The sequence below is a fragment of the Macrobrachium rosenbergii genome, chromosome 21, assembly GCF_040412425.1.
Source record: "Macrobrachium rosenbergii isolate ZJJX-2024 chromosome 21, ASM4041242v1, whole genome shotgun sequence".
NCBI classification, from domain to species: domain Eukaryota; kingdom Metazoa; phylum Arthropoda; class Malacostraca; order Decapoda; family Palaemonidae; genus Macrobrachium; species Macrobrachium rosenbergii.
The window spans coordinates 34,527,552-34,554,023 of NC_089761.1; the positions used below are offsets into that span (position 1 = coordinate 34,527,552).

The 26,472-nt window shown below is 36.8% G+C and overlaps 1 protein-coding gene across 4 annotated transcripts in view; it reads left to right on the forward strand.

Moving 5' to 3' along the window:
- LOC136849909 (glutamate receptor ionotropic, kainate 2-like) overlaps positions 1-26,472 on the forward strand; it is an 85,067-nt gene that overhangs the window by 50,804 nt on the left and 7,791 nt on the right. For 2 of the 4 annotated variants that reach the window (XM_067123427.1, XM_067123428.1), the window contains exons 15-17: positions 6,513-6,710; positions 10,431-10,663; positions 12,436-12,551. In XM_067123427.1, the coding sequence (XP_066979528.1) occupies positions 6,513-6,710; positions 10,431-10,663; positions 12,436-12,551 (547 nt within the window). Of the gene's footprint in view, positions 1-524; positions 663-6,512; positions 6,711-10,430; positions 10,664-12,435; positions 12,552-19,826; positions 19,986-22,102; positions 22,298-26,472 lie in introns of those variants that run through there. The other 2 variants (XM_067123425.1, XM_067123426.1) reach the window with 2 other exon arrangements.

The following is a 26,472-nucleotide window of genomic DNA, read 5'->3' on the forward strand; positions in this document are numbered from 1 at the left end:
AATTTTCTGTTCATTTTCACCTGGTGGTATCCCTAGCTCTTTTAAGTTTGTTTAAAAGAGCTTAGATAGGTATGAAGTTTCCATTTGTGGTAAGAATGTCCCACCCAGTTTTATGTTAGTGCCTGTTATTTCCCTTGTGCTCAACATTACGACAGTACCTAGGCCCCAAGTCTTGTAAATCTTATGTGTGCATGGGAGCAAACCTTGACTTAGAGAAATAACATTCAGCAACAGACCAAGATTGTTTTCATATGACGTGAGTTTTTCCTTTTGAGAATTATAAGCCACCCCCTGGAGATTTTTAAAGTATCTATCTATTCATCCCCCATCTATCTATCTATCCATCCCATTTTTAGAGGCAGTACTCCTTAGTGCTTTCTCTGCCTATTTAATCTATCTCTCTCACTTTTAGAAAGTGTTTCACATCTCTCTCTGTCTCCACAACCCCACTAACCCCTGCTCTTCCCTCTCCGAATGACCTCCCTCCCACCAATATTGACCTGCTGGGCATGGGTATGTTGCAGGATAGCGCCAAATGAGTGGGACAACCCGCACCCCTGTATAGAGGACCCAGATGAACTCGAGAACACCATCAGTCTGAGTAATGCATTCTGGTTCACCATTGGCTCTCTCATGCAGCAGGGTTCAGATATTGCGCCCAAGTAAGGCAACAGGATGAGACACGTCCAGTTTCTTCTTCTCTTGCTTTCTCTCCAGTCTTTCTCTCACTCTCTCTCTCTCTCTCTCTCTCACTCCTTCTCCTTTCTGTCTCTCTTTCCCTGTTACATTAGATTCTGTTGTTATTTATCTAGCGTCTCTCTTTGTCTTCTAGAGTCTATTACATGTACGGTCAGCTTGCTTCTCTATATGTGGACCATCTTTCATAGTCTAATAGATTCCATTTGGCTAGATGTAGTCTATTTATTTTCCATCTATTACTAGATATAGTCTTTCTATTCATCTATCTATCAATCTATGGCTAGATGGTCTGTCTAGCTATGCATCTATATACGGTGTCTCTCTATTCGTCTCATAGATTTTTGCCACTTGCAGCTCGTAGACTGTGTATGATCCATATCGGTAGTTGTCTTGTACCATTTTCGGTCCATAAAAGAGAGTTTTAACAGCATTGTAGTCTTAGGGCAGAAACCGACTCATCATTTTCTTTGCCATGCAGTTGTAGTTTCATAATAATAATAATTATGATAATGTAGTTTCAATGTCTTCTTTTGAAAGCACAGGAGGTAACCACGCGCCCGTTTTCTTTCTAGGTTCAAATAGCCACCGTTTTCTGTCAAAACACCGCATACTAAATTATTTCTCTTCACTGCACTCTGACCGTTGGGGGAAATATGCCATAACGCTAATCTGATTTCACTGGCTATTTCGCTGACTTTGACATTCTGAGTGAAGTCTGGCAGAATAAAAAAGAAATAAGACACAAAGATTCGAGATGAAGTACTAGAACTTTTTTCTCATTGTGGGTTTCACTTACGTTTGTCTAAATGTATATATATATTTATTCTCATTTGACAGAGCGAGGAAATAAGAATTACAGAATGTAGATTACATTTGAGAGAAGGTACTATACTAATTAATCGCATGGCAGAGTCCACCAGCATGTTTGTTTTTATGTGTTTTGGTTGATGCATGCGACGTTTGTCATTAAACCCCGCAGCTGGTAAGTAAAAAACACACCCGTTCTGTATGATGTATCTTATTTTGGAAGTCAAATTCACTTTGTCATCTGATGACGTCAGCGCACTTGTGCTTTTATGTACGTCGTTTGCATCTGACTCAATGTGACGTTTACGATGAAGATGGAAGATGAATAATATCTTGTATAACTATGAATTCAAGATGATTTTTTTGGTGAATTTTATCCCACCCGCCCCCGTTTTTATTTTTCTATCCGTTGTCATTTGGTATTTTCCTGTTTATCCCTCTTTGATACATGCATTTATATCTCTCACTAATATTTGTTTTTATTATTTTCCATTTAATGTCTTTAGGAAACATGCAAAGACAAATCTTAGGGACATGGGTTGCAAATTCCTGAGATGTATGCTAGCATTGCACCAGGCCTGGTTTTCTTGCTATGCCCGTAGGTTAGGTTAGGTTAGGTTAGGTTAGATTAGGTTGGGTTAGATTAGGTTGGGTTAGGTTAAATTAGACTGGTACTTTTATAGTAATTTGGGTGTGTTAATGAGATTATTTTCAAGAAAATTCCATAGTTTTTAAGCCCAGGCTTGGTTTTCTTGCTATTAGGTTGGGTTAGGTTAGGCCAGATTAGGTTAGGTTGGGTTAGATTAGGTTGGGTTAGGTTAAATTAGACTGGTACTTTTATAGTAATTTGGGTGTGTGAAACATAATGAGATTATTTTCAAGAAAATTCTATGGTTAGTTTATAAGATATGGCATCCCACTTTTTTCAGGGAAAGGTTCCGGTACTCGGTTACATCTCAGGAAAATGCACACGGGTTGTTAGATGGCAGTCTGATATGCTGATACCAAGGAAGGACTATTTATATATTTATTAATTAATTTATATGTTTATTCCCTTATTTATTATCTTATGAAACCCTTAATCGTATTCGAATATAAACACTTGAGCCCCCGTAGGAAGGTATAATGCTGTCAGTGCACCTTACGCGTTGCACTGTAGGCATTACCTAAGGTTCTTCGCAGAATCCCTTCGGCCCCTAGTTGCAACCCCTTTCGTTCCTTTTACTGTATCCCCTTTCATATTCTCTTTCTTCCGTCTTACTTTCCACCCTCTCCTAACTATTGATTCATTGTGCAACTGAGAAGTTTTCCTCCTGTTACACCTTTCAAACCTTCTTACTGTCAGTTTGCGTTTCAGCCCTGTATGGCCTCATAGGTCCAAGTCTTTGGCTTTTTTCATAATTCTATATTCAATTCACCATAATCTTTCCGTTATAAAACGTTGTTATATAACAGAGAACCTTCGCTATCATAGTTACTTGAACTTCTGCGACCTTTTTCCGTATGGATAGGGTTGGTCTCCTGAATAATAATAATAATAATAATAATAATAATAATAATAATAATAATAATAATAATAATAATAATAATAATAATGATGATGATGATGCAGAAACTATTTAGTAAAAGTAAATGTATAATGTACCATGATAATATCTTGTTCACTGTAAATGGAATCATTATACACTGTACGGAAATGTGAAACGTGGCGACAGTTAATCCTAATGATAATTTGTAATGACGTATAAATATTTCTGGTAAAAATACTGTAAATAATAACATATGAAAATAGAGAAATAAGACGATTTATTTACAGCAATAAACAAGTCTTCGTTACAGAAGATAATTTATGTTTATATATATATATATATATATATATATATATATATATATATATATGTATATATATATATATATATATATATATATATATATATATATATATATATATATGTATGTATGTATATATATGTATGTATGTATATACATACATACATACACACGTATACTTAATTCCAAAAAGCAATGGAAAACAAGACACCCCAGAAGTGACCGAACGCCGTCGTCGTGAACTCGCTCCGTCGTCGCTGGCCCGGTAATGCCCGTGAGGCCCACTAACGTCCCATGTGGCAAATGCCCGTACCACCGAGTACCTGGGCGTACCTTTGAACTCCTTGTACGTATAATACCTCCCCCCCCAGCCGCCCCCCGTTCCGCCATAAGGGGGCACGGCGTGGCCCGGAATTCCCAAAATCACGTGTTGAATTATTTTTTGCAATTTTTATTGGGGTTTGTTTTCGTAAATTCGATTCCCGTTCATTGAGTATATATAGAGTGGCTGGTTCAGGGACCTTTCTCTCTCTCTCTCTCTCTCTCTCTCTCTCTCTCTCTCTCTATATCTATATATATATATATATATATATATATATGTATATATGTATGTATATATATATATATATATATATATATATGTATGTATGTTATATATATGTATATGTTTATATATACAGCAGGTGTCTGGGTCATTGACATTACCTGCTCATCTCTCTCTCTCTCTCTCTCTCTCTCTCTCTCTCTCTCTCTCTCTCTCTCTCTCTCTCTCTCTATATATATATATATATATATATATATATATATATATATATATATATATATATATATATTTACATTATTATATATTTATATATATATATATATATATATATATATATATATATATATATATATATATATATATATATATATATATATATATATATATATATATATATAATTAATTTTATTCCATGACCGAAACTGGGTAATAATTTATTTGGTTATTTAAAGAAACTAATGATTTACTTATGCAACCTTAAATTGTTTATCTTTCACCAATCGGACGCGGTCAGTCAGTTTCAAACTCGTCACAGAAAAGTGAATTTTTGTTAAATTTTCTTTTCAACATTGAAATTTTGGGCAATTTTTGGCAGGTATGTAACCAGTCCTTGGTATCAGTGTTATCAACCACCTGATTGAGTTATTAACAGAGACAGTAACACAGGACAGACTTAGGCTTTAAGAAACACTTGTCTTCTTCCAAAGACTCTTTCAGCTTTCTAAACATGCAAGAGCTTTCACCAATCTATCTATCTTTCTTCACTGTTACCAGTTGACAGTATTATCTGAAAATATCAACCACTTGATTGAGTTATTAACAAGACAGAAACAGAAGCACATAATATAACTTTGGCCATAAGAAACACTTGTCGTCTTCCGCAGACTCTTAGCCTTCAACTTTCTAAACATATAATAGTTTTCACCAATCTAGCTACCTTTCTTCACTGTTGCCAGTTGACAGCAGTATCTGCAAACATCAACACCCTGATTGTGATATTAATACGGGTCTCCTTCCTCAGAATCTTAACTTTCAACTCTCTTCACAATTAAGCGCTTTCACCAGTCTAGCTACCTTTCTTCACTGTTACCAGTCGACAGTATTATCGACACACCGAATATAACTTTGGCCATATAAGAAACAATAATCTCCTTCCACAGACTCTTAGCCTTCAACTTTCTTCACATGTAAGCTTTCGCCAATCTAGCTACCTTTCTTCACTGTTACCAGTTAACGGTACTATCTGCAAACATCAACCTCCTGATTGAGTTATTAACAAATACAGTAACACAGAATACATAACTTAGGCCTTAAGAAACAACTTTCTAACATGCAATAACTTTCACCAATGTATCTACATTTCTTCACCATTACCAGTTTACAGTATTATCTGCAAACATCAGGTGCTCCACTTTTGATGTAAAAGAAGGGTTAGGATATTTCAAATGGATCTCACCACTGATAGAATATGACACATTGTGAAGTGCAGATTGTGTGCAAGGGGAAAGGTGAGTGGTGCAGTGTAGAGTTACTGATATGATGCTGATGATCTTTGTTGTTGGTTTATATTCCTTTAGCTGTTCAAGAGTGAATGTGGAAGTGACTGACATTATCTTATATTTTCTGATGCCATCCTTTACAAGTGAAAATGGCATATTATATATATATATATATAATATAAATATATATTTATTTATTATATAATATATATACATATATATTTATATGCATGCATACATATTATATATATATATATATAATATATATATATATATATATATATATATATATATATATATATATATATATATATATATATATATATATATATATATATATATATATATTGTGTTTAGGGTTTACAGACTAGACACACACATGCAATCAGGCTAGTTCTAATTCACCTAAGCACCAACAATTACCCTTCAGTATTCTCTAGAGTTTGGGAAGAAAACATACTCAGATTGATTTCTTATATTCTTTCTCATTTTCATTTTCCCTAATTTCTCTTTCATTTTGTTTGGACTCACGATTTGCCTTGAATGATTTGGCTATCATTTTACTTTTGTTTTTAGTTTTTTAATTTTTTTTTTGGTCAAGAGTATTCATTTGCCCCTTATCCTGATCTCATAGTCATCGGAAATGGAAATGGCTATTTATTGTTGTAAAATTACTTTCATATATATTTGGATTGCCGACATAAATTTAATTCACTTAAATTCAAGAAATGTCAGTTCATTAAATTATTACGTTAAGAGGGATTGAATTATGCTCCGTACTAATGTATTTTTTCAATTCCCCCTCCCCGTCCTCCCCCTCTCTCCTATTCCTGCTTTCATCTTTACCCTTCTCCCCCAAAATGGTAAACATGAACCTTGACCAAACTACAAAATCCCTGTGAAAACCATGGCTACCTTACATGACACGACGCTATGCAACATAACACAACACGTCTACGACACGTTCCCGCTGCCCTCACTACCCTTTTATCCCAAAATGATGCCCATCAACGGTAACCTACCTACAAAAACCCCTGTGAAATCCACGGCTGCTGTACATGACACGACACGTCTCAACGCTGTGTACGACACGTCCATGACGCCGATGGTAACCCGCTGCGTGGCTGAACCAGGGCTGTCTCCACCCGCATCGTGGCCGGAATCTGGTGGTTCTTCACGCTGATCATGATCTCATCTTACACGGCCAACCTGGCTGCTTTCTTGACTGTCGAGAGGATGGATTCCCCCATCGAAAGCGCAGAGGATCTGGCTAAACAGACCAAGATCAAGTACGGGTGTAAGAAGGACGGCTCCACCTACAGTTTCTTCCGGTGAGTGTCGCAGCAGTATACCAATTTGGCAGTTTTAAACTTGTAACAGTATGCCAGCTATGGTGATTTACTATTGTAGCAGTATGCTAATTTGGCTGTTTAACACTTGTCGTAACAGTATACCAGTTTGGATGTTTAGCACTTGTTGCAATAGTTTACCAGTTTGGATATTTGACACTTGTTGTGATAGTACACCAATTTGGCTGTTTGACACTTGTCATAATAGTATATCAGTTTGGATGTTTGACACTTGTCGTAATAGTATACCAATTTGGCTGCATGACACTTGTCGTAATTGTATACCAGTTTGGCTGCTTGACACGTGTCGTAACATTATACCAGTTTGGCTGTTTGACACTTGTAATAGTATACCAGTGTGGCTGCTTGACACTTGTTGTAATAGTATACCATGTTTGACACATGTCATAATAGTATACCAATTTGGCTCTTTGACACTTGTAGTAGTATACCGATATGGATGTTTGAAAATTGTCATAATAGTATACCAGTTTGTATGTTTGACACTTGTCGTAATAGTTTACCAAAATTTGGATGTTTGACACTTATTGTAATAGTATACCAGTTTGGATGTTTGACACGTGTTGTAATAGTATACCATTTTGGCTGTTTGACACTTGTCGTAATAGTATACAAACTTGGCTTTTACACTTGTAGTAACATTATACCAGTTTGGCTATTTTTTCATGTATACTCGTATGTGCTTGTCATCAAGAGAGTTTGGTTTTGTGCATATACCATTTCATATCTGTGTTAACAAATACATCCTAACCCAATGTAACCTTACCTAGCTAGTGGTTGATACTACATTTGTCATAATAGTATACCATTTTGGCCATTTTTTTTTTATGTATATCTGCTTTTCATCAAGAGAGTTTTGTTTTGTTTTACGTCATTTCATATCTTTGTTAACGATTACATCCTAACCCAGCTTGACCTAAGCTAGACAGTGGTCGATTTGAAATTGTCGTAATGGTATACCTATTTGGCTGTTTTTTTTTATGTATATCTGCTTGTTATCGAGAGAGTTTGGTTTCGTGTATGTCAGTTCATATCTATGGTAACAAATACATTCTAACCTAACCTAACCTAACCTACTGTAGGGCTAGATACCTCTTGGATTCTCGCTAACTCTTGTTTTTAAATTGCCATAAAAACTGCTCTCTCTTTCTCTCTCTCTCCATTTTTCTCGTCCTTCCACTGGTCCTAATCATCTGTTTTTCAATTTAGAACAACAACTACGGCAGTCTCTCTCTCTCTCTCTCTCTCTCTCCGAAGTAACGGTGCTCTCAAGATGTTTCCCGAGGCTGGAGTTGATGCGTTGACACAACAGACCGACACGGCCTGGCACTGACGTCACGAGGACCCTCAGGGATTCTGTGTCCCAATTTTTTCTTTTTATTAGGAACCACCGTAATTTTTCACTCTTTCCCTCTTGGTTGGTTTCTCATGCACTAAGAAGAGATTACTTGCTTTCCGTTGTTCCAATGTGGCAAAAAATGTTTGATTTTTTGAGCCATCAAAGTTTGTCAGATCAGTTCCAACGGCTGAAGAAGTTCCTGTTTTGTTTTTCCAACGGCTGAAATTCTCGTTTTGGCTCAGAGTTTATAAGTCTTCCAAAAATAAATGAAACAGAAGTTTTAGACTTTGGATTTTTTTTGAGCGAAAATATTCGTGCAGTAATGAATTATAATGTTTGATTTTGTCGGTCAAAATTTTAAATTCAATTAACTAGAAATAATTTTTTTTCCTTTTGATGGGTTTTTTGTGTTTTTAAAATTCTCTGATTTTCATTGTTCCAGTGATGAATTATGATTTTTTTAAGTTTAATTGATCTGTTCAATGGCTGAAAATTTTCTTGCCTAGTTTTGAAATTTTTTATTTGTATGACTTTGTCACGATTTGAAATGTCTTTTATTTATTTTTTTTCTTTAGACAAAATGGTCAAGTTGAATTATGATGTTTAATTATGTCAATCAAAATATGCAGAGGATTTTCATGTCTTTCACTTTTATTTGTTTTTAGACAAAATGAATTGATTATACTTCAGTATTATCTGTCAAAATCTGACAGTTTTTTCCCAGCAACGTGCAATTTTTTGTCTCTAAGTTTGTTATCCAGCAAAAAACTTGACAAATTTTATATTTTTACATAAATTTGTACACAAAATTCATTAAAAATGGACTGATTTTTCGTACCGCCTGATTTGGTAAGAAATGAAAGAATACTTTCATGTTTATTAAGATCGTGAAACGTGCAACTCAGGCAAGTTCCATTGGTTAGAAATAATTTGCCGTTTTACATTTTCTGGCAAAAATTATCTTTTACCAACGACTTGTTTCCGTATTGACCATTGAAAGTGTATATTGGTTCATTGTACCATAGAATTATATTTTCTTACTTATTTTTCCCCACACAAAATTATCCTATTTTCGGTTTTGCTTTCTGCAAAAATGATTTTTGCTTACAAGAGGTTTATGCCATGAATCTTAAAAACAGAATTGTTATATCTTAATGTCATGAATCTTAAATACAAAGTTACTATATCTTAAGACGGATAAAATAATCCTTTCTTTTTTTCAAATATTCGAATAAAAACTCGCAAAATTTGACTTAACGTGATATTCCTTTATTTCACTCTTGTTATGTTGAAATCTGATGTACTTTGTTTAAGTATCTAGAATTTTAATCTTTCGTTCTGAGATCCACTTGCTCAGTGACCCTTGTCTCTGCTCTTGCTTCCCTGAAGTCAAACTTCTTTTTATTTTTTTAAATTATAACTTCTTTTAGTCCCTAAATCAGTGCTTATTTTTCTCCCTAAATTAAAACTGTAGTTTTTCCCTGTATTACAGTTCCTTTTGCTCCCTGAATTGCAGCATATTTTTATCTCTAAATTTCAGCTTCCTTTACTCCACGAATTGCAGTTTTTTCCTCCCTAAATTACATCTTTTCCTCCCCTCAATTACATCTTTTTCTCCCCTAAATTACATATTTTCTCCCCTAAATTACATATTTTTTAAATCCCATAATTACATCCTTTTCTCCCCTAACCCTTTTCTCACCTATATTACATTTTTTCTCCCCAAATTACATTTTTTCTCCCTAAATTACATCTTTTCTCCCTAAATTACATCTTTTCTCCCTAAATTACATCTTTTCTCCCTAAATTATATACAGCTTCTCTTTCTCTGTAAATTGCATCTTTTCTCCCTAAATTAAATAAACCTTTTTCTCCCTAATTTACAGTTTTTTCTCCCTAAATTACAAACTCTATCCGAATCATTACTTCTTTTTCTCCTTAAATTATCTTTACCTCCCTAAATCACATGCTCCATCTGAGTCACCACTTCTTTTTCTCCTTAAATTACTTCTTTTTCTCCTTAATTACTTCTTTTTCTCCTTAAATTACTTCTTTTTTCCCCTTCAATTACTTCTTTTTCTCCTTAAATTACTTCTTTTACCCCCTAAATTACTTATTTTTCCCCTTCAATTACTTCCTTTTCTCCTTAAATTACTTCTTTTACTCCCTAAATTACTTCTTTTTCTCCTTAAATTACTTCTTTTAATCCCGAAATGACTTTTTTTCTCCTTAAATTACTTTTCCTCCCTAAATTAAACCACCTTTTCCTCCCCAGACGCAAATACCTTTCTCCCTCTCTCCATAGATCACACAACCTCTGAATTCCTCTTTCCCGCCCACAGAGACAGCAACATCCCCACCTACCAGAGGATGTGGGCTGCGATGAGCAACGCCCGCCCCTCGGTCTTCACCGAGAGCAACGAGGCGGGCGTCGAGAGGGTCTCCAAGTCCAATGGCATGTACGCTTTCCTGATGGAGTCCTCCACCATCGAGTACGTGGTCGAGCGCAAGTGTGACCTGACCCAGATCGGTGGTCTTCTCGATTCCAAGAGCTACGGCATCGCCTTGCCTCCAGGTGAGTGAGGGGTCACTTGAATATCTCTCGGGTCGGGAGACTCGCGGGCGAATTCCAGGGATCTAGTGCTGGAAGCTAAAAGGCTTCCAAACGATTTGGGACTCGCGGGCGAATTCCAGGGATCTAGTGCTGGAAGCTAAAAGGCTTCCAAAAGATTTTCCAGAACGTTGCTTTTGAACTTTGTGTGTCTAGGGTTGGAAGCTAAAAGGCTTCCAAAAGATTTTCCAGAATGTTGCGGGTGAATTTTAGGGATGTAGTGCTGGAAGCTAAAAAGGTTTCCAAAAGGTTTTCCAGAGCGTTGCAGGTGAATTTCAGGGATCTAGTTCTGGAAGTTATAAGGCTTTCACAAGGTTTTCCAGAACGTTGTGGGTGAATTTTAGGGATCAAGGGCTGGAAATTAAAAGGATTCCAAAAAAGTTTTCCAGAACCTCGTGGGTAAATTCCAGGGATCTAGTGCTGGAAGTTAAAAGGCTGTCAATGGGTGGTCCAGAACCTCGTGGATGAATTGAATTCTTGGGACCTAGTGCTGGAAGTGAAAAGGCTTCCAAAAGGTTTTCAGAATCTCGCAGGTGAATTCCAGGGATCTAACGCTGGAGGTTAAAAGGCTTCCAAAATGTTTTCCAAATCTTCGCGGATGAATTCCAGGGATCTAGCGCTGGAAGTTAAAAGGCTTCCAAAAGATGTTCCACAATGTTTAAAAGATTCTGTGTAAACCCCGTAGCTTCCATTTTGATGTCAGATGAACCTTGAAAGATCTGACTCTAGAACTTGAGGCTTACAAATGATTTCCAAAACAGACTTGATTACAAGACTGTGCTTTATCTTGGAGCTGAATTTCAAGAAGATCAAGTTTTCTTAAAGAACTCTGCTATTTGAATTTCAAACTTACTGGACTTTCTTGTACAGAAAGTCATCGTCCGCCTTCCAGATTTACTCATTTTGATATGATAGGAGGGGGTGGGGAGGGGGGTTGCGGGTATTTACGGGGGAAGAGGGGCGGGGGAATTTAAAGGCAGTACCTTCCTGGAGTCTTTGATTTCACGTTACAGAACGAGGCCAATTTCCAGTTGTCATTCCACACAGAAATAGTACTTTAATGAATTTCCAGATATTTTGTATTCCCTACTTAATTGATAATATTGTACATATTTCATATTTTTTTTCAGCATGACTTTGTTTTATACTTTATATTGTAAAGTTTATGTATTTGTGTGTGTGTATATATATATATATATATATATATATATATATATATATATATATATATATATATATATATATATATATATATATATATATATAAATTATTAATCAGTGCCTAGTTTTTAATCACTTTTAGGAAAAGAATTGGGAGAGAATGTAATAAAAACCTGATAATCTCGAATGTAGAACTTCATTTTTTTCGTCTGCAGAGAAATAATATCCTCATATTACTAGACATATATATGTGTCTAGTAATAAGTTAGTTCTGTGATATTTGTTTTAGAATTGTATATCTGCATGAAAGGTATTCATACTTTCCCTTTCAGGAGAGAAGCATACACCTGACAATATCCACTGAATCAATATTCTTGTGTATTAATTCCCACTGTTTTTTCTTACAGGAAAATTTATTATTCAAATATTTTCTGAATTTCTTTACACACTATTTACCATTTGTCTCTGTATAGACATTAGCTTTTAAGAATCTTATGTGTTTAATTACTTAAGAGATAACTTTATGCACTGCGTCCATTGGAAAGAACGAAATTACATCATATTTTAACCACTAGGATCGCCCTACACTGGTCCGATCAGCTCCGCCATTTTGAAGCTTAAAGAAGATGGTGAATTACATATTCTGAAAACAAGATGGTGGAAAGAACGGAAAGGTGGAGGCCGCTGTGTGGTAAGTACGGTCTTCTCTTTGGAAAGTACCCTGGGAGTTTCCTCCTTCTCCAGACTTAAGCGTAAGGTTGGACAACACAAGGGAATGTCACCGTGAAGTGTAGGTTCAGTGAGCATCAAGGTCATATCCAGATGTTAAGGTGTAAGGTTGGAAACCGCATGGGAATGTCACCTTGAAGTGTAGTTTCAGTGTGCATCAGGTTCATATCCTGATGTTAAGGTGTCTGGAAGCCGTCACGTAAGACTAGGCTAAGAGAAGCTGTTTGTCCTGCTGTATCGCTTAAGCAGGCTGTTTCTGCCATCTCAGAATGTTCGTTTCGTTGAACCTGTCTTCTGTAAAGATCAGGTGGCTGTGCTTCCTTGTTCATGATAGAGAGAAGACAATTAAGTGAGCTATCTTTAAATCAAGGAAAGATATTGTCCTGTACCATTTACACTGAAGTTCTGTTGATACCGGCGTGTAAGATGAAGTTAAGAGAAAACAGGATTCTCTCTTGAAATTTGAGGCATTTTCTGCTGGTGATTCAAATTCTTCAGGAATTTTCTTTTTGAAGACTTGTCCTTCCAGGACAGAACTAACTCACAGAAAAGCTGATTTAATTGAATTGACTGAGACTGGTAATTGTTAGTTAGGAATCAGAGGTCAGTGAATAGATGGGTAGGTCAAATTAGGTCAGAAACATGTAAACATGAGCTAGTTGTTTAGACTGGCCACTTTATTAGTGATGACATCAAGATAAGCTACAAGTACAAGGTAATATAGATTGGCTGCTAAATAAGTATTGACATCAAGAAGTGCTTGGAGTACAATCTAGCCGTACACTGATTAAGTGGGTAGGGAGGATATGGCCTAATCGTGAGATGGTTACTAGATAGGTTAATGAATAGATGGGTATATCAAGACAGCTGTTTGGTGGTCCTGAATTTAGAGCCACATGTTAGTGAATAGCTCTGTATGTCAAAGGGCACTTCAACTATGCTCTAGTTATTCAGTGTTCCCGTGTTTAGAGGCATTGAAGAGATGGGTATGTCAAGGCAGGCTTGTTTTTAGAGTCAGTGAAGAGATGGGTATGCCAAGGCAGGCTTCAAGTCCATCTTCGTTGCTGTCCTCAGCTGGTAGCTCATCAAGTGAGTACACCATTGCCTTTTTATGGAGAACCCTTGTCCGCACATGGTCAAATGAGCTGCTGTAGTGGAAGGTAAGGCTGATGCTCTCCTGCCATGGCAGAGAGCCGCCAAAAGTATGCTTGAGAAGCCTTCATCAGCTGCTCCAGAATGGTTTCCAAACCAGCATTAGCCACCTGAAAATGAGTGGACTTTTTAACCATTTTTGGTTTTATTTTGGGAAGTTAGGTAAGTCACCTTCTGCCTTCCTTTGAAGTTTTATATATATATATATATATATATATATATATATATATATATATATATATATATATATATATATATATATATATATAATAGTATGCAGAGGAATATAGTGTTAGAATAAGAATATACAGTAGAGTTAATGACAGTTGTGTAAATGAGCGAGCCCTCGGTAGGATGTTTATGCTGTCAGTATCATGAAATACCAACTTAGGTCTGAGTTATGCTCTTAGAAATAGGGACTGCCAACATACCTAATGTGGTATACATCTCAGTAATAAGAACAAGAACTGCCAGCAATGATGTCCGAATAGCTAAGGCAATGTAAGCTTTGTAACCATAAAAAGGATAGTCAAGATGACTTCCATAGGACAGTGTCCAGTTAGTGACTGTGTGTATATGTGTGTGTGTGTGTTTGTGTGTTTGTGAGATAAAGAGAATTTTTTGTGGGTTGTCTCAACAGAAATCTCTATCTCGCGTGGTAATAATGTATTTATGTTGTTGAAAGGGTGGCAAAGGGTTAATTTCGTACATTTGATATTTGGAACTGTAGACTCTACAGCCCACTAAAAATATAATATGAACATAGAGAGAGAGAGAGAGAGAGAGAGAGAGAGAGAGAGAGAGAGAGAGAGAGAGAGAGAGAGAGAGAGAGAGAGAGAGAGAGAGAGAGAGAGAGAGAGAGAGAGAGGGTGGGGATACAGAATATTCATGAAAAACTTTTCTTTGGAAAATTAAGAAGTTTCACCTATAACATAAGTCTATGTATATCCAGTGAAAACTCGTATTATTTAAGGCCTGTGGTTTCTCCAGTGTAGTGATGGTAGATTAAGTGTGAATACTGACATAGGAAGGTGCTGTGGAATATCTGCACCCTGTCCTGAGTCTGCTAGTTGGCTGTTAGATTGAAATCAAGTAACCACATGTTTATGAGACAACCTTGGGTGTCCCTCATAAATCTGATATCTCATGAAATAAAAAAAAAAATACTTTTGTGTTTCTCTCTTATCAGTAAAAGTACAATAAAAGAACTGAATTTAAATTATTCTGCTTTCAACACTGCAGCCAGCTTGCACGCATCAAATCGCACTGTACTGTAGTCGCTGTGATTGTGATAGTTATCTGTTTTCTTTTTGATCACACTAACTCAACAAGTTGTAGCAAATCATGTATATTTCGCTACGGAAGTGGGACCTTCTTTCAAACTTTAATTTGCCATCAAGTGAACTCCTTTTCCCTTCTTATAAACAAACAAAAAACAGAAATACAGTGAAGTGATTTAAAGCAGTGTCTTTGCCTTGTAGCAGAACCCAAGTTCAGTGTAACAAACCAAAACAAGACTTAGCTGATGCTTTGTGAATATTAGAAGTCTTATCCATGAAGAGGCGCTGGAACTGATTAAAAACTAGAGACAGAGAGAAAGAGAGGAATAGGAAGAGGGAGAAAGAAAGAATCCTTTGCCACGTAGAAGATCTCTGTGTGAGGAGTAGTTGATCACCTTCAGGAGTCCCCACATTGAAGACTTGTGGGAGGAATATAAACAATAGGGAGCCGTTGGAAAGGCCAACCCTGCCATCCCAGCCAATGATTAAAATGCTCTGCCGCCCCTTGGCCTTCTCTTTCCCAAGTCTTTTGATTTGCTTTTAGCTGACGGTAGGCAATGTCCAGTCCTGTCTCTTATGATCTTCATTGAGTTCCCCCTGCATATTCCTGCAATACTAACCTTTGCCTTTTTTTCCTTTTAATTTTGTCACCTCAGATAAAATAATTTCGTCCACATGATTTGAGCAGCCCAACTACTCACGCCACACCAATCACATCATGACTTGAAGTGCATTTCGCTCAATTCTTTTTCGTAAAATTGAGTATGAAGGAGTTACTCACTCATGAGACACCTCTGCTGAATGACATCACCCAGCTGCACAATGAATAACTTTCCCCATTGTCTATCACATCACATCTTAACCCCTCCAAGACATCCCTCAAGGCCATTAAGAACAACATTGAGAACTACTTGAGGGAAACCAAACTTTGCAAGCCTGCCTTTGTTCCAACAATGATGAGAGACATATGAGCAACTCTGTCCAGTCAGCTGAGTCAGCATGTTTGAGCTACACTGTTCAGAAAGCTGTGGAGCGCAGAGCATTCCTATCCTCCATCCTTCAAGCAATAAAAAGCCTGTATCCTACTTGATTTCACCTGATTTTGTGATGTACAACTCATAACTGAAAGTTTGGAGTGTAACATCGCATGACATTTGCATCATTCGAGCTTACTAACACAGTCATAGTGCAAGTATCATTAAGTGCATGATCTTGCCAAGAGTGGGAATAGCTTTTATTCTAAGAGAAAATTATTTAATGAAGTGGGTTCAGTTGAGTTTGGTATTTACCAAGTATATATGTTTTGCATCTAATCCATCCCTTTGATTACCAGTGGTATGACTGATTGTTTTACAAAATAACAGGTTCCTTTTTTTCTATTGCAGTCTTTATTTGTAATCTTAATCTGTTAGAATATCAATTTGAGTATCATTGCTAGTGAACTAGAGGATATGGTTGGAGACAAGTTTTCATATTGTTGAGACCAAAACAGCCACTTGGGTGGTAAGTCAGTTTGCAAAACTTGAGTTTCTGGTGTACATTTTTTTCCAAGTGATTCTATGAATATGAACCATGGTGGTAGATCCTAAACTGGACTGGCAGGCCTAACACTAAACTTGGATTATCGTAGGGACAGTTGTTCTCTAATGACTGGGCCAACAGAAAAGGATGTGCTACTTGAACTTGGCTGGTAAGTCTTTTACAAAAACTGGAATGTCCTGAATACAGATGTTTTCCAAAGACTGTGACAGAATTAAACCTATCTGTGGTTCCTAAAGTGGGCTGGTAAGGTGAATATCAAAGCTAGATTGTCCTGTACAGTTGTTTACAAGAGACTGTACCAAGACGAGAGTTGCTTGTGGTCCCCAGTCAGGACTGGTAAGTGTAATTACAAATTCTGATAGCTTTGCTCACAGTTTCACTGAGGAGATCAATACAGAGTGACAGTTGTTCACGGCTCATAACCTGGTCCTGAGAAAGGGTCTGCATTACTCCAAAATTATAAAATCAGTGCAACCTGTTTTGCATCATTTGTCCTTCCTTTACTGGAATATTGTTCTCTGGTGTGGATATCTGCTTCTGCGAGATATCTTATTTAGATAGAGTGATGCGTGGTGGTAGGTTTCTGTTTCCTTACACTAGCAGTTATGCCTTGGACCACTGACAGGTGGTCTCTTGTTTGTCAATTTTTCTTAAAACGTATTTTAGCAGAGAAATTTTGCTATTGTAATGACCTCTGATCCTCTTTCCCTGCCGAGAGCTACCAGATTTGCTGAACAGCAAAGCCAATATGCAGTAAATTGCCTCATTGTTGAATTTTTCAGTTCCAGAGGTCCTTTATTCCTCACAATTGTGAGAGATTTAATGCTCACTGTATGCAGGGTCTTTTCATTCTACATGAACTGGTACTGCTTGAGAAACTGTGTACTCCAGGCCTTCATATTGCAGGACTTACCACCCTTGAGGCATGTTTCAGATTAGGATTTTTCTCAAAACTGCTTCCAAAGCCACATATTCTACTGACAGCACAGTAAAGGGATAAAATTGGACGAGATAACAAGACCAGAACAATTCTGATGATTTTGACATACAGTAGACCTTTGGGGATATTAGCTTTTCCATGTTCCTCCTGTCACCTATGATGTACTGAAGAAGTTAGATGAAGTCTGTGGAGAGTAGCTGACGCAAGTGATTCCTGTCTGGATGTAATAAAGCTTCGAACTGAAGTATACGAATGTTTTCTCCAAATGTTCTACTATTCTTTCCCCGCCTGCTTCCAACTTCATACCTTTCTCCTGCACCATACATCCCACCATGCCTGCACCCTTTTCGGCCTCATGAGTCTGCTGACTCTCCCAGAGTTGCTCATACTGAACTTCCATCTTATAGCCTTCCTGAACAAATCTCAAAGATGATACCTTTGTTATCTCACATAGTCTTTCAGTTACTTGAAGGTTGCTCTTTTGATTGTAGTCGAGTCAGGTTTCTTACCCAAATGCCCCAAACATTATTACCCTTCTGTGTGATGCAGCTTGGTGACCAGTTTCAGATGAGGTAATTAATATTATGATTGTTCGTGTCTAGCACTGATACTTGCATGCTTCTCACTTACCAGACTCTTGGAGCCTTTTGAGGCATTAAAAATGATAATTTTTATCCCTAAGACAGTTGTGATGAATACTCTTTGTAAACCTCTTTTAACAAAATATCGTGACAAAATCTTGATACATAAAAGCTAGAGATTGCTGCACATGCCTTGTGCAAACCTGCATCAATATACTTCTCTCCAAAGGCAATGTTTCCAGCCTAGTGAACAATAACTTTCACCTTGTCTACTTAATAAGTTTGTTTTACAATTGCTTCCATTGCACTGGAACATTGCCCTTACAGCCAACCATTGAGAATGATCCCATGTGTAGGTTAAGATTACTCTGTGTACTAACTGGATGCAGCTTCTGAAAGAAACTACTCCCTTTTCTGAATAGCTTTTGATAAACTCTAGCTTTTCTGAACAGCTTCTGTGAAACTTACTTTTCTGAATAGCTTCTGATAAACTCTAGCTTTTCTGAATAGCTCTGTGAAACTCTTACTTTACTGAACAGCTTCCTATAAACTCTTAATTTTCTGAATAGCTACTGTGAAACACTTACTTTACTAAATAGCTTCTGTGATATACTTACTTTACTGAATAGCTTCTGATAATTCTTGCTTATTTTAATAGCTTCCTATAACCTCTTTCTTTTCTGAATAGCCTCTTACAAACTCTTGCTTTTCTGAATAGCTTCTGATAAACTTTTACTTTTCTGAATAGCTTCTGAAAACTCTTGCTTTTTTTGATAGTTTCAGTGAAACTTACTTTTCTGACTATCATCTGATAAACTCTAGCTTTTTTGAATAACTTCTAATAAACTCTTGCTTTTTTTAATAGCTTCTGTGAAACTTACTTTTTCTGAATAGCATCTGATAAACTCTAGCTTTTTTGAATAGCTTCTGATAAACTCTTGCTATTTTTTATAGCTTCTGTGAATCTTACTTTTCTAACTAGCATCTGATAAACTGTAGAGTTTTGAATAGCTTCTGGTAAACCCTTGCTTTTTTTTAATAGCTTCTGTGAAACTTACTTTACTGAATAGCTTCTGATAAACTCTAGCTTTTTTGAATAGCTTTCTATAAACTCTTAATATTTTTAATAGCTTCTGTGAAACTCGTACTTTATTGAGTAGGCTCTGATAAACTCTTGCTCCTTTTTTCAATAGCTTCTGTGAAACTTCCTTTTCTGAATAGCTTCTGACAAACCCTAGCTTTTTTTGATAGCTTCTAGTAACCCTTGCTTTTTCTAATAGCTTCTGATAAACTCTTGCTCTTCTGAATAGCTTCTGTGAAACTTACTTTTCTTTAGAATAGCTTGTGATAAACTGTTAATTTTCCAAATACCTTCTGTGAAATGTCTTTTCTTTCTAAATAGCTTCTGTGAAACTTTTTTTCATACATAGCTTCTGTGAAACATCTTCCTGTATAGCTTCTTTAAGATTCTTTTCCTCTGGGCAGTTTCTGTGAATCTCTTCTTTTTCTAAGTAGCTTCTGCAAGATTCCTGTTTTCTGAAAAAAGCTTCTGTATAACTTCTCCTCCTTCTGAGAGCATCTTTATGCAAGTCCCTAATGCAATAAGTGTCAGTTTTTCTACAGCCCCCAGCTGCTTTCCTCGTGACCCCCTCCCCCTAAAGCTGCTGCAATGAACGGTTTCCTACCCTGATTCTAACAGTCCCACCCGTGTTTTCTCTCCCTCTTGTGCCATGGCTACACAGCGAGAGGCGTCCTCAGCCAAGTCCAGCGGGGCGGCAGAGCTGGGACTGGCCCACGTGGGTGGCGTGTTCGTGGTCCTCATAGGCGGGATGGTGATAGCATCCTTCATGGCGATCTGTGAGTTCCTGTGGAACGCCCGAGAGCTCGCCACGGACGAGAACGTGAGTATCCTATTCGGGGTTAATTTGTGTTGGTAGATTTGCACCCTTGCTCCTGTCATCATTCCTCTGAGGAAGTCTCAGAGGTTGGCATAGAGCTTGTCTCTCTCAGACTTTTGTACCCCTCCAGGTGAACCTGATTCCTTGTCTTGTTCACCTTTGTCTTTCTGGTCACCTTTGGCTTTTCCTAATCGGCTTTTTCTCTCTGTTTACCTTGTCTTTCTGTTCACCTCTTTCTTCTGTTTGCCTCTGTCTTCTATTCATTTCAGTGTCTTATCCACCTATGGGTCTCTCTCTATTCAGCTTTTTTTTCTATCTGCCTCAGCTTTTTTTTCTATCTTCCTTTGTTTTCTGTTCAACTTTTTTCCTATCTGCCTTTGTCTTCTATTCACCTTTGCCTCTTTCTGTTCAACTTTGCCATTCTGTTAATCTATTAACCTTCGTCTTCTGTTCACCTTTGTTTTCTGTCTACCCCTGTCTTTCTATTCCCCCTTGTCTTCTCTCCACTTTTGTTTCTCTATATTTGTCTTTCTATTCACTTATGTCTTCTGTCCACCTTTGTCTTGCTATATTTGTCTATCTGTCCATCTTTGTCTCTCTGCGCTTGTCTTTCTGTCCACCTTTCTGTCTCTATGCTTGTCTTTCTGTCCACTTTTGCCTTTCTATATTTGTCTTTCTGTCCACCTTTGTCTCCTTATGCTTTCTTTCTGTCCAACTTTGTCTTTTGTCTACCTTTGTCTTGCTATATTTGTCTTTCTGTTCACTTTTGTCTTCTGTCCACCTTTTTCTTGTTAGTCTTTCTGTCCACCTTTGTCTCTCTATAATTGTTTCCCTATTCACTTTTGTCTTCTGTCTACCTTTGTCTTGCTATATATATTTGTCTTTGTCCACCTTTGTCTCTCTATGCTTGTCTTTCTGTCCACCTTTGCCTTTTATCACCTGTGTCTTTCAGTTAACCTTTGTCTTATGTCCACCCTTGTCCTCTGTCCACATTTTTCTTTCTATTACATTTGTCTTCTCTTTACTTTTGTCTTCTGTTCACTTTGTCTTGTGTCTTATTCATTCATTGTAGTGTTGCATTGCTGATTTTTAATGAAATTATTATTCTTATTATTATTATTATTATTATTATTATTATTATTATTATTATTATTATTATTATTATTATTATTATTAATGTATTTCTGAATTACTTGTTTACTTTGTCTATTTCATTAAGATATTTATATAATATTTTGTTGACTAATACCCTCATTAATATTTCCCAAACATACATGTCACTGCTGATAAAATGAGATAGTCTAATAGAAAGTTACTTCATAATACATTTAAAATATAGATATTGGCAACAGTAAAGCTATTTTGTTATTATAGATTTATAATAACAAAATATTGTTGCATGTTAGTTATTTCATTTTTAAGTTATCAAGTATTCTTTAACACGTCTTTATATCAGCAAATTTAACTATTTATCAAATATTCTCGCCACCTTTTTAAGCCATAACTTATGCACCACAAGAGCTGCATGTAAATAAAATCTCTTTGAACATTAACAACTATAGATAGATTATTATCTTTAACCATTTTACATTCTAAGGTTAAATATGTATATGAGAATCTCTCCCTTAAACATTGGCCCAAAAAGTGTACAGAAAGAGCCATTTCAATGGCAAATCCCTCTTCCTTAACACTACTACTACTATGAAAGGAGGAGGTGCTGTTTCAAAGCCAAATCCCTACCCCTTACCACTACTATTATGAAAGGAGGAGGAGCCGTTCTAAAGGAATGTACTTCCTTATAACTATTACTACTACTACTACTATTACAGGAGGAGGAGCCTTTCCAGAGGTAAATCCCTCCTCTTTACTACTACTACTACTACTACTGCTACTACTAACATATTTATTTGTACACAGGAGCCGTTTCAAAGACAAATCCTTCCTGTATAATACTACTACTATTATATATATATATATATATATATATATATATATATATATATATATATATATATATATATTTATTTAATTAATTCTTTGTAACTCAAAACCCACCCTTTTCATTAGTGGACCATCCAAAATTCCTACTCCCCTGACCGCCGCTGTGTCTCCCCGAGCAGGCCTCCTTCTGCGACGAGCTCAGCAGCGAGGTGAAGTTCATCATCAAGTGCTCCGGGAACACGAAGCCCGTCAGGAAGAAGGCGCCCTCGACCCCGGAGGAACCTCTCTTCACCTACGGGTCCTACGGGCGAACTACGGCTACTCGGAGAAAAATAGATTAAACTAGGCGACAGTGACGCAGAGAGATAGAGAAGGATGTATATATATATATATATATATATATATATATATATATATATATATATATATATATATATATATATATATATATATGCAGAGAGAGAGAGAGAGTAATATAAAGAGAGAAAGAGATATTGAGAAAAAGAGAGAATCCCTCTTTGTGAATGGGCAGACATCTCTGTCCCTCTTTCGTTCTTGCTATATCAAATATTCTTAATTTTTCAGATAATCTAATTGTTTAGGTATTCTTGCTCTTTCCAGTATTCTTACTAGTGCAAAAACATTCTTGTTGTGTCAAATATTCTTACTATTTCACATTTTCTTGCTGTTTCAGATATTCTTGTAATTCCATAACATTCTTACTCTCAGATATTCTTGCTATTTCAAATATTCTCACTATTCCAGACATTCTTACTATTTCAAATGGTTCTCCTCCGTCTTTCGTTTTGTTTTGTCAGTCATCGTGGCGCAAAAACGATGGTAATAAATCAGCCAATTCTGTTGTGGTTGGCAATGATTATTATTATTATTATTATTATTATTATTATTATTATTATTATTATTATTATTATTATTATTAATGAAGACCTTTTGAATTTGTACACATTTCACTCTTTGCATAGAATTAAAGTCAAAATTAAAAATACAAGCAAAACTCGAAAATATCCAAAAAATAAAGCGCCTTCTTTGTGCACAGTGAGAGAAAGATAAATCTATTTCTTGAAAACCGCACAAATCTTGAAGATGAAAAATTATTTGTCTCTTTTTCCCTCTTGTCATTCCTCCCAGCTTGAATAACAGCAAGAGATTAGATTGCAAACGTGGTTACAACCGAACTTTTATCATAGACTCTCTCTCTCTCTCTCTCTCTCTCTCTCTCTCTCTCTCTCTCTCTCTCTCTCTCTCTCTCTCTCTCTGACAATGGAGGCTTGAAAGAAGAACGCTCTATTAAAATGAAACTGCTTGAATCTCTCTCTCTCTCTCTCTCTCTCTCTCTCTCTCTCTCTCTCTCTCTCACGCCTCCTGCCTCATTGCAGTTCATTCGGCCTCATATTTTTACCTCTGCGGAGGTCCCCGTACCACAATACATTGTCCAAAGTGACCTTACAAAGTGATCTTACATAGAATCCACACCTAATGGTAAGCAGCACTGTCATAATGTAGTTTTGATTCTCTGTCTCAGCGCGGTGTCAATTCAGGTATAGCGTGTGAATGTGTGCGCGAGTCTCTTAACCAATGCAATGTTAGAGGTGAACTCTATAGAACCATTGTGGCCGTCCATGAATGTTTCATGATGTTTTGTGAATGTTGAATGTTCTAACCATTTCTTATACTATGTCGAATGATGCCTAACACGTGGAAGTTGAAGAAATGAGAGTCGAAATGTTTTTGAGATACTGTAAATTCAGGCTGAAGTGAAACGTTGGTTATTCTGTTCTGCAGTTCCAGTCTTTGAGTTCTGTTTACCACTATGTTTGTCTTGAAATATGTTAAAACTGCAGATTCGTGGATTCCACATGCATGTGACCTCCTCCTACCAAGAGGAAGCTGTGTCATCCTAAGTGAAGCCAGAAGCCCCGCCCCTTAAAGAGTGGAGTTACCAGATACATCCTGAACGAAGTAGAGTTACCAGATACTTCCAGAACGAAGTGGTGATCAGTCTGCCCAGATTATAAATGAAGACAGTCATTTCTGGCTGTCAGTCTTCCCTGGACAGAAATGCACGCAGTGACTTCTAACAGACAGTCTGCAGAAATTTAAAAAAGAACAAAGATCTTCACCAGAAACCAAGAACTTCCAGCCCACTGTCTGCAAAAATGACTGCCAGCGAAACATAACTCCATGATTAGAGATAACTGTGATTCTTTCATTTCAAGTTATTGTAATAGCCCTGGTCTGTCTCAGTTACGCTGTTTCTCGGTAACTAACTAACAGGAATTTCACAGTTTTCATAGACGCTGTTTCTCAGTAACTAACTAACAGGAATTTCAGTTTTCATAGTTTTTCACCATGGCCTCAGAGTGAGAGTTGCTGGTCAAGAAGAGGGACAATGACAACCATTTGATCTGGCAGAAGCACTCAGGTTGTGCGAACTCCTTGAGCAGAAATGGCTGCCAGAGTTATTCATTCACATTTAGTGTTTATTTCATGATTACATGCATCATTCACTTCTCCAGCACATTTGCGGGTTTCATTACCAATACCGGGAAACCTGCTGTTAAGGAATCAGACGCACCGTTGACTTGTAAATTGCCAGGACATGTCAGTACTTTATGAAATAATCGTAGGGCTCCTCGAGATTCTCTTCAAACATGGTGGTATGAGAACTCAGTGAAAGACTGATTACTGATCAGATTGGAATTCACTTCACATTTGTCACAATACTGGAATCCTTTCTTTGCGTGATTCTTTGCAAAGCAAATGTAAAAATATGTCAAGTTTTCCCTAACAATGAGAAACCAGTCAAATGAATCTGATCTAACAATAACATTCAATGAAGACCAATTTAAAACCTTCAGCCTGAATACAAGATTGCATTTAATGTGAGTGCATTTAATGTGAGATGTTATCTTGAAACTGAGATGGGGATGTTTGATCATTTGATCTGTATCTATGTATATCATATCAGGGCTTCGTGTATTATATATTTATAGCTTTCTATGTACAATAGACATGTTTAGTACGTAGCAGATTTATCTGAATTTACTAATGGCTTAGTCTTCTTATACACATAAGTATATCTATGAGCACTTGAATTACCTCATTATAAAGCTTTCTTATACAGGAGTAGTGGACTTAGTGGACTTTCTGTTCACGTGAGCTGAATCAGTAGGGCTGAGGCAATAGGAGAAGAAGGAGAAGAAGAAGCTTCTCTCCTGTGGCCGGTGGACCACAAAAGAGAAGATTCGAGGTCCTCCTTGTAGGCAGCATTCATAGCTTGATATTTGTTTGGTCACAGTATTCAGGGGTTGGTGGCTGGTGAAGGGATGTACTGTTTATATACAAACAACAGGATTCCTTTTCCCCTGGTGATTTATTTTAAAGAATTCGTCATATATGCTGGGCCTAAGAGAGCCTGAGATGAATGCTGTAGGCTTACCCCCTTATATGCACAAACAAACACACACACACACGCATATGTATAGATGTATGCGCTTGTTTGTGTGTATAAGGGGGTGGGCCTACAACTTTCATCGTAGGCTCTCTGAGGTTGAGCACAATTTATGAGTTCTTTGATCAAATCAACAGGGGGAAAAGGAATCCTATTTCACTGGATTTCAAACGTAACCCCTCTATAATTATATACATCATTTCATTCTCAAGATAACGATCTTTTCAATGACGGAAAAAAACTTCAATTTGCAATAAAATCACGAAATCACTGTCAAACCACATTTCCAAATATGCAATTTAAAAACTGAATTGAAAATACTAATTCTTCCATCCTTTCACTCGACCAGACCTTAAAGTCACCTCATCTCTGCTGGATTCAGCTTCAGTGATCTGTTGATAACATGAATATATTGAAAGTAGGTTCTACTTAATTGTGTCTTTTCAAAGACTAGTGACCTTATAAGAGTGTATGAACGAAGATGTGTATCATTTCTCCTGATGAGTCGTTCAGTATCTTGTGTTTTTGGCACAGACCGGTGGCTAGACATGTGTTATTGTGAAGATCTTCAGTTTTGGGAAGGTTCTTAGGGAAAGAGTAATATTATATTGTGAGTTCTAAGCCAGAAAAGCCCAGAAACAATATTTGAACTTGTCTGAGCACAGATCAAGACCTGAGAATGATGTGATCAGTTTTGACAGATGTTAACGAAAAAGTTAAAACGAAATTGCCTTGATCCGTGCTCTGGCAGTCGATGGCAACTCTGCAACTTATCCCTATTGATAGTGATCATTACCAGTGTATCATTTACATAAATGTATGATTTAGCTGTAATATTTCCTCATTTCGCAGAATGTACACATATCATCTTTGCAGGACGGCGTAGATACAGATGAGCCATAGATAAAGCTCATTCAAACCTTGAATCTTTATTAGAAACTGAATTTAGTTTCGGTTGCTATAACCTTCATCATTTCTTGATTGGTTCAGAACTTAGCGTCGTTCTAGAAGCGGCACAATTGTACACCAGCTGGGTTTGAAAGATTATACTTCAACGTTGCATACAAGTGAAATGCT